Source organism: Hylobates moloch, unplaced genomic scaffold (genome assembly GCF_009828535.3).
Source record: "Hylobates moloch isolate HMO894 unplaced genomic scaffold, HMol_V3 SCAFFOLD_754, whole genome shotgun sequence".
NCBI lineage: Eukaryota > Metazoa > Chordata > Mammalia > Primates > Hylobatidae > Hylobates > Hylobates moloch.
In genome coordinates, this window is record NW_026653029.1 from 5,692 (window position 1) to 15,008 (window position 9,317).

General features: G+C 41.6%; 1 protein-coding gene across 1 annotated transcript; it reads right to left on the bottom strand.

Moving 5' to 3' along the window:
* Nucleotides 1-4,468: 4,468 nt before the first annotated feature.
* On the bottom strand, nt 4,469-9,073 carry LOC131382663 (endogenous retrovirus group K member 8 Gag polyprotein-like). The gene is made up of 2 exons (XM_058435071.1): nt 8,595-9,073; nt 4,469-4,870 (listed from the first exon to the last, which is right to left on the bottom strand). The coding sequence occupies exons 1-2, from the start codon at nt 8,991-8,993 to the stop codon at nt 4,826-4,828; spliced, it is 444 nt and encodes a 147-aa protein (XP_058291054.1). The 5' UTR covers nt 8,994-9,073; the 3' UTR covers nt 4,469-4,825.
* Between the last annotated feature and the right edge of the window lie 244 nt (nt 9,074-9,317).

Sequence of the window (9,317 nt, forward strand, 5' to 3'; positions counted from 1 at the left end):
TGTTGGCCAGGATGGTCTCAATCTTCTGCCCTCATGATCCACCCGCCTCAGCCTCCCAAAGTGCTGGGATTACAGGCGTGAGCCACCGTGCCTGGCCTTTTTTTTTTTTTGAGACGGAGTCTCACTCTGTTGCCAGGCTGGAGTGCAGTGGCGCGATTTTGGCTCACTGCAACCCCCTCCTCCCAGGTTCAAGTGATTCTCCTGCCTCAGCCTCCTGAGTAGCTGGGACTACAGGTATGTGCCACCACACCCAGCTAATTTTTGTGTTTTTAGTAGAGATGGGGTTTCACCATGTTGGCCAGGATGGTCTCAATCTCTTGACCTCGTGATCCACCCGCCTCAGCCTTCCAGAGTGCTCGGATCACAGGCATGAGCCACTGCACCTGGCCTATCTAACATATCTTATTAAAACACTGAGGAACTGCTCAGGTTTGATGTATACTGGGGAACAATATAGTCCTACATCCCTGGGATGAACAGTAATGATTCCCCATAAACAAAGGTGTAGATATGGTTCATCTTTATTTTTATAATGGATGAAAGTTTTGAGACATGTAAAGCATGATCATGAATTTGGACATAAATATTTAGGATTTGAGATTTCCTACTGATTTGGGCCACAGGTGTTGGTGATGTTTACATTTCTGTTTAATGTCATTTTAAAGATTCTTTTTTTTTTTTTTTTTTTTTTGAGACGGAGTCTCGCTCTGTCCCCTAGGCTGGAGTGCAGTGGCGCGATCTCGGCTCACTGCAAGCTCCGCCTCCCGGGTTCATGCCATTCTCCTGCCTCAGCCTCCCGAGTAGCTGAGACTACAGGCGCCCGCCACCACGCCTGGCTAATTTTTTTGTATTTTTTAGTAGAGACGGGGTTTCACCGTGTTAGCCAGGATGGTCTCAATCTCCTGACCTCGTGATCCACCTGCCTCGGCCTCCCAAAGTGCTGGGATTACAGGCTTAAGCCACCGCGCCCGGCCCATTTTAAAGATTCTTAAGTTGCCTTGGATATTCTGCATGATCATTTTGCTGTTGTGCAGACTGAATGACCCAATATGTACCACCCAAAAAATCTATGGATGTTTAGAGGGTAATTTTCAAGGAATAATGGAGGTGAGCTGCAGACAGGGAATCATTTTGCATAATAGCCTAATTTAGTGGAAAGGAAGAATATTTGGTGTCATCATATAAGGAAAAATTTAATGCATTCTTATAAGAGGAGTAGTTTGAATCTTTTTGTTTCAGTGCTTCCAGAAAGTCCCCAGATCCCAATTTGGTATTCACATGTTTGGGAAGAGTGGGGGGAAAGTAAAGTATTTGTGTCTTACTAAATTTGAGCAAAGGAAATAAAATGTTTGTCCATTTTTTTCCAGTGGTAACTTATGTTAGTACTTAGCACTGTGATTTCATAATTATGAGTATCTCATTTGATTGCCCAACCAATCAGTTCTCCCATCTTACAAATGAAAGTTAAGTACAGAGCACAGGATCCTACCCAAACTCACGTAACTCAGAGTCATGGAATCTCTGGATTTTGAACTCCTAATGTGTGCCACCCCCTGTACTGGGCACTGCCAAAAAAAAAAAAAAAAATTTTTTTTTTTTTTTTTGAGACTGTCTTGCTCTGTCACCCAGGCTGGAGTGCAGTAGTGCAATCTTGGCTCAACTGCAACCTCCACCTCCTGGGCTCAAGTGATCCTCCCACCTCAGCCTCCCAAGTAACTGGGACCACAGGTGCATACCACCACGGCTGACTTTTTTCTTTTTTCGTAGAGATGGGGTTTTGCCTTGTTGCCCAGACTGGTCTCAAACTCCTGAGCTCAAGTGATCCACCTGCCTTAGCCTCCCAAAATACTGGGATTATAGGCATGAGCCACCATGCCCAGCCAAAAACTTTAAACTTAGAAGAACATTGCAAGGTTTGTATAATTATATACTTTTAAAATATTCATATTTTAAAACTTATTTTAAAATTTGTTTTGCAATACTTACACACTTTTTCTGCCACATGGGATGGAGGTGAGAACAATTCACTCTTTTTTTTTTTTTTTTTTTTTTGAGACGGAGTCTCGTTCTGTCACCCAGGCTGGAGTGCAGTGGTGCAACCTTGGCTCACTACAAGCTTTGCCTCAGGTTCACGCCAGGCTCTCCTGCCTCAGCCTCCCGAGTAGCTGGGACTACAGGCACCCACCACCACACCCAGCTAATTTTTTTGTATTTTTAGTAGAGATGGGGTTTCACTGTGTTAGCCAAGATGGTCTTGATCACCTGACCTCATGATCCACCCATCTTGGCCTCCCAAAGTGCTGGGAATCCAGGCATGAGCCACTGCACCCGGCCTAACAATTTACTCTTAAGATCAAGTGGATGTGGCCCTATAATGAGGTGTGTGGGTGTGTGTGTATGTATGTGACAGAGAGTCCCAATAATTCAATATGTATTAAACTCTTCTATGTAACAGGTCCTTTGTAGGTTTCATAGTGAACAAACCTTAGCTAATAGTGTTCCCTTGAAGCTGACATTCTAGGAGGCAAGAAATGAGATACAAGCAAAATTACATGATGTATCAGATGGTGGTTAGTCCTAAAGAGGGAAAGGAAGCTGGGGAACATTGTAGAGGACCTGGGCTGTTGATGTCTCTGGGGGCATCTGTTGGTGTCTCTGGGGCTTTAATCACTGAGGGTTTGTAAGTTTGGAAGTTTGTGTGTCTGTGTCTGGGTTTGTCCACCTGTATGTGCAGTGATCAAGTCTGTGTGATGTTGTATGTCTGTCTAGGGGGGCAAGGTATGTATGCCCTTTAATATCTGGAGTGCTTTCATTTCGTTTTCTTACCTAATTGCCCTGGTAGCACCTTCTTTAACATGTTGAACAGAAATGATAAAAGCAGACACTCTTGTTCTTGATCTAAGATAAAAAGCGTTCAATCTTTCACCATCAAGTATGATGTTAGCTGTTTCTCATAGCTGCCTTATAGCACATTGAGAAAGTTCCATCCTATTTGTACTCTATTGAGTATTTTCATTGTAAAATGGTATTGGCCTTTGTCATATTCATTATCTGGCCAGGTGTGAGCCATGCCTGTAATTCCAACACTTTGGGAAGCTGAGGCAGGAGGATTACTTGAGGCCAGGAGTTTGAGATCAGCCTGGGCAATATAGCAAGACCTCGTCTCTACAGAAAAATTTAAAAACTAGCTGAGTGTTGTGATGCGTGCCTGTAGCCCTAGCTACTCAGAAGGCTGAGGTGGGAGGATCACTTGAGCCCAGGAGTTCAAGGCTGCAGTGAGCTATGATTACACCACTGCACTCCAGCCTAGGTGACAGAGCAAGACACTGTCTTAAAAAAAAAAAAAAAAAAAAAAATCATTTTCTGTGCCTTTTGGGATGATCCTATGATAATAGATCCCTTATTCTGTAAATATGGTATATTAATATATATTTATATGTGAAACCAGCATTGCTTTTCTGAGCTCAATTCAACTTGATCATGTTGTATAGGTCTTTTTATATATTGCTGGATTCAATTTGCTGGTATTTTGTTGGGCCTCAGCAGCTATATTCCAAAGAGATATTTGTGGACCATTTTCTACTATATAGTATAGCATTATCTAATATAGCCTATAGTGTGTTTACATGTACATTTATAGATATATTTGTGTATATAATATGTAATATATTGCATAATGATATATAATTGTATATATTATACATAACTGGTATATGTTATGTATAACTAAAATATATAATTACTATTATACTATACTGCATAATACAGTTTTATACTATTATAGCATAGTTATATAGTCTTTGTCTCTTGTATAAGGGGTTTCAGATCCTTGCTAACCCACACATTATTCAAAGAAGTGAATCACATCCTCCCAGGGGAACCAAGGGGTACCTCACCCTTTTGATACTACAAAGCCTGTTTCCCACAGCCATGTTTGGGCCTTCTGCTCCCAAATGCATTTTCTTTGTGGATCTGCATGACTTATGGTACCCTCCTTATCTGGGCTGTGAATATATATGACTAATAAACTGTTGTCAGTTGCATTTGTCCAGTGATGGATATCATGTGTTAGGCTAACTAAATAGCCCTAGGGCCCTAATTCCTCTCTCACCAATGGGGTGAGTGGGAGGCTATTGAAACATGCACATCCGCCGGGCGCGGTGGCTCACGCTTGTAATCCCAGCACTTTGGGAGGCCGAGGCGGGCGGATCATGAGGTCAGGAGATCGAGACCACGGTGAAACCCCGTCTCTACTAAAAATACAAAAAAAAAACTAGCCGGGCGTGGTGGCGGGCGCCTGTAGTCCCAGCTACTCGGAGAGGCTGAGGCAGGAGAATGGCGTGAACCCGGGAGGCGGAGCTTGCAGTGAGCCGAGATCGCGCCACTGCACTCCAGCCTGGGTGACAGAGCGAGACTCCGTCTCAAAAAAAAAAAAAAAAAAAAAAGAAACATGCATGCACATCCATGATACCCCATGGTCAGGCACTGATGAGGAAAGAAAAGAAGGTATATTTGGTATCAGTCCTTTCCAAAGCATGAGAGGATGTAACTCAACTGTTCTCCCAAGGCAAAACAAGTAGCCAGGGGGCCTATGTTGTTTTCTGTAGTACTGCTGCTTACCAGCATGTCAAAGGGATAATCTTGAGATCATAAGGCTGTTGGTCCCCTCCAGGGTCTTAGACAAAATTACCTTATTGGATGTGGGTGCTAATCTCAGAAAGATTGAGTGGCAGTCCCTGGAGTCAGAGGTGGTCCCATCCAATGTAGGTTGCTGGTGTACTGAACTTTTCCCCATAATCACACAGATGGTCCATAATACAGGTGATCAGTCAGTACCAACTAACCTGAAACTAGCAACTTTATATGAATTCTGAGGGATTTTTTTTACAGAAAGAAAAGGGAAAAGCAATGATTAGATGGCATGCTCAGGTCCATAAACCTAATAGCAGATAGAAGCAAATTTCTCCCACTTGATGAAGAACCTCTAAAAAGAAGCTAAAGCTAAGATCATACTTAATTTTGATATCTAGATGCTTTCCCACTAAGATCAGGAACAAGGTAAGGATGCCTCCTCTCACCACTGCTATTCATCATCATCCTAGATGTCCTCACTAATGGAATAAAACAAGAAATTTTTTCTTCAATTAATTGAAGTTCCTCTAATGCTTCTTTGGACAGGGAGTATTTACTGTTTAAGTTAGAATCACCTTGTAAGGTAGAAAGGAGGTGAGACATAGCATAAGTAGGAATGCCTAAAGTGGGACAAATCCAATAAATGTCTCCTAATAATTTTTAAAATTATTTAGTTTATAAATTATCTCTTCTAATTTGAACTTTTTGAGGCTTAATAGTACTTTGTTTTACTTTCATTCCTAACTACTGAAAGGGAGTAGAAGTTTGGATTTTATTGGGGGCTGTGATTAACCCTGCTGCAGTTATGGCCTTTTCTGTTTGTAGCATAGCATTAATTCCTCCCTAGTTTCAGCTGCACATAAAATATCATCCATGTAGTGGATAATATAATATTTTTTGAATTGTTCGCTAACTGGCTTAATAGCTTTTCCAACATAAGTTTGACAAATAGTCGGACAATTTAACATGCCTTGTGGCAGTACTTTTCAATGGTATCTGTCCGCTGGTTCTTTGTTATTTATAGCGGGAACAGTAAAAGCAATTTTTTCATAGTCTTGAGTAGCTAAAGGAATGGTAAAAAAGCAGTCTTTTAAATCTATTACTGAAATGCCTAACCTTGTTTTTACTTCAACTCGTTACTTTAAATTTTGTCCTGCTTGTCTCTTTAAATCGCCTAGCCCTGCTTCTCATGTAAATAAGACTCTTTCTAGCTAGGAAAGCCGACTAACTCCAATTGACCCCTTAATTTACAAGACACTAGGGCTCCTCACCCAACCCCCCTTTCGTGAGGAGTTGGCTTGGGTAAACAGATCCTCAGCATTTCAAAGGAGCCCAGTTAAATGATAAGGTACCAACACCAACAATGTATGAAGTTCCCCAGGAATTTTCTCCAAGAGATAACAACATAAAACCTTGAGTTCGTGTCCGGCATAAACCCTATGTCTAATTATAATGAAAGATTTAGAACCTTGCACCTGGTACCGTTGCTCTTCTTGTAACCATTTGTCTTTTAAGTTGTTTATCACTCTAACCATTTTGATTCTTTTGATTCTTGCATGTTTTTACTTCTGTAGAATTATTACTTTTGAGTCCCCCTCCCCTTCCTAAACCTAGGTATAAAAGTTAATCCAGCCGCTTCCTCGTGGCCGAGAGAATTTTGAGCATTAGCTGTCTCTTTGGCCGCCGGCTTAATAAAGTACTCTTAATTCGTCTCAAAGTTTGGCGTTTACTTAACTCGCCTGGGTACAACATTACTATGAGAGGCCAGTATTTTGGGATCATTGTTGGAGAGGGCAGCCCTGGTTCAGTGCACCCATGGGTTGAATTATAGCATTAACAGCCCTCAAATCTGTTAACATTCTCCATATTTCCCTGATTTTTTCTTATTAACAAGCACAGGAGAATTCCAAGGGGAGAAAGTAGGCTCTATGTGTCCCTTTTGTAATTGTTCCTGCACTAATTCTTTTAAAGCCTCCAGTTTTTCCTGTTTCAGTGGCCATTGCTCCACGCAAACCAGTTTGGCAGTTAACCAAACAAGTGGAATGGGAGCCGGAGGCTCAGCAATTGCAGCTCCTAAAAATGATACCCTAATCCAGTTCGATCTGTTTGCCCTTTTAGTTCTAAAGGTTCTGGTTGGCCATTTTTATTTTTTTTTACCAGTCCCTTCCCCGGGAGGTATCCCATTTTTCTCATCATTTGTTTACTGTTATACTGATCCATAGGAATAGATATTTTAGCACCGCATTGTTGTAGTAAGTCTCTACTCATAGATTGACAGGAATAGGTGTAATAATAGGTTGAATTGTTGCTTCTTGGCCATCCAGCCCTTGGCATGGCAAAATTAAAGAACTTAAAAAAATTCTGAAGCAGCCCCTACTCCAACAATACCAATGGATGCCTTTTGCTTAGGCCAATGCCGGGGCCATTGATTTAAACTAATAATAAAAACATCAGCTCCAGTATCTACTAACCCTTCAAAGTCCTTTCCTTGAATGCTTACTGTACAAATAGGTCTCTTATCAGACACTTGATTAACCCAATATACAGCTTTTCCTGCTGGATTTGTACCACCAAAGCCTCCTATTGTTATAATTATTATTTTTTACTGTGCTGCTTCCCAGTTTTGTATAAGGTAACAGTAACAAGTTAGCAATTCTTTCTCCTGGGAAAGCAGACCATGGAATTGAGGAACTAATAACTAATTGAATTTCTCTGGTATAATTAGAATCAATTATTTATGTACAATGACACCTCTTAAATTTAAATTAGACCTTCCAAGCAATAGACCAACTGTTCCTCAGGGTAAAAGGCTCCTAACTCCCATGGGAAACTTCTTTGGTGGCTCCCCAGGAAGTAGGGAAACGGGAATTGTGCTGCAGAGGTCCACGGCAGCACTGCTTGCTGTGGCAGGGGACAATTGTTGTACGTTTGTAAGGGCACTGACTGTGCCAGATACGCCTTGGTTTGTTGAGGAGCCCGAGGCGGGCCCCTCTTCCCGTTTCCTGAAAGAGGTTGCCCATCTTTGCTAAATTTAGAATGACACTGATTTGCCCAGTGATTGCCCTTCTTACATCGGGGGCATATGTGGGGACTTTTCTGTTGATTGATGGTAATAGTTTTTGCCTTTTGATTTCCTTTTCTACATTCCTTTTTTTGTGTGTCCAAATTGCCCACAATGAAAACAAGAGCCTGAGAAATGGGGCATATTTTTTCCCACCTTTAGTCCATCCATAGCTTGAGCCAAAAGAGTAGCCTTATGTAAATTTCCCCCAATGCCATCACAAGCCTTAATATATTCAGCCAAATGAGACTTCCCTCTCATAGGTCTAATGAAAGAAGGATATTTTTTCCCTGTAACATTTTTTTTTCCATGCCTGTAAGCACACAGTGCATAACTGAACAATGGCAACATTTTTCATTACTGCTTGATTGTCTAATCGGCCCCAATTAGGGCCCAACCCCATTAACTGTTCAAAGGAAACAGGCACAGGCGGCTGTGCTTGTGTGTTTTCTCTTGCCTGAGTTTGAGCTTCATCGGCCCACCAAGTTTTAAATTGCAAGTACTGAGATGGAGTGAGAACAGATTTTGTTAAAGTATCCCAGTCATATGGTATTAATCTATTATCAAGAGCCACATTTTTTAGTAAAGTTTGTACAAAAGGAGAATTTGGCCCATATTGACTAATGGGTTGCTTGAATTCCTTTAACAACTTAAAAGGAAAGGTGGCCCAACTAGCTATATTCTGTCCTCCTCACTGGATTATAGTAATGGGAAATTGCCATGCTTCTAGGTCTCCTTCTGAATAGAATTTTGTATAGCACTACCAATTGCTCAGGTTTTAATGTAGCTACCGGAGCAGTAAGTTTTACAACTAATTCATCTTCTCACCCATTGGGGGAGAGGGAGGAGATGGCCATTCACTTAATTCAGCAGGTGGAACCGAAGGGCTAGTAAAATATACCTTTTTCAGTTTCCCTTTCTTTTCTTTGATTTCTTCCGGTTGCTGTTCCTCATATTCAGAATCTGAAGTTAATTTTTTACACTTGTCTACCTCTTCCTCATCTGAATCTGCCTCGTCATCTGTTTGAAATGGCTCAAGAGCTGCCTTTATCAATGCCCGCAATGACCAAACAGAAACTGGAATTTTGGCTCCTTCTTTATACGCCTTTTTAAAATTTCTGCCAGTTCTTTCCCATTCATCTAGCTCCATTGTCCCTTGTTCTGGGAACCATGGGCAAAACTGCTCTACTGTATTAAAAAGTGTTAATAAGTTCTGAGTACTAACTTTCACTCCCCCTCTCCATAATAAATGCCTTAAGAAATTTAAATAAGTAGAATATTTACTTTCATTCTGTTCCATTGTTACCCTGGTTCTTCTGAGTGCTCAGCTTACCCACCAAGATTCTTTCAGTCGTCCTCGGGTGTCCTCTGTCAATGTGTCCTCCGCTTCCGCACACTCTAGTGTTCCTTCACCGGAGTGTTCATAGCCCCACGTTGGGCACTAGGAATGTTGGGGTGATCAGACCCAACATCAGGCCGTAGGGGCTACAAACTCCAGCGGAGTCAAAGGAATGAGAAAAGACAAGTTAAGAGTGCATAAGGTGGGTCCAGGGGGCCAATGCTGATATGGAGGCTGCGAAGGCCCTGAGCTCTGGGAGCCCACACTATTTATTTGTGATCAAAC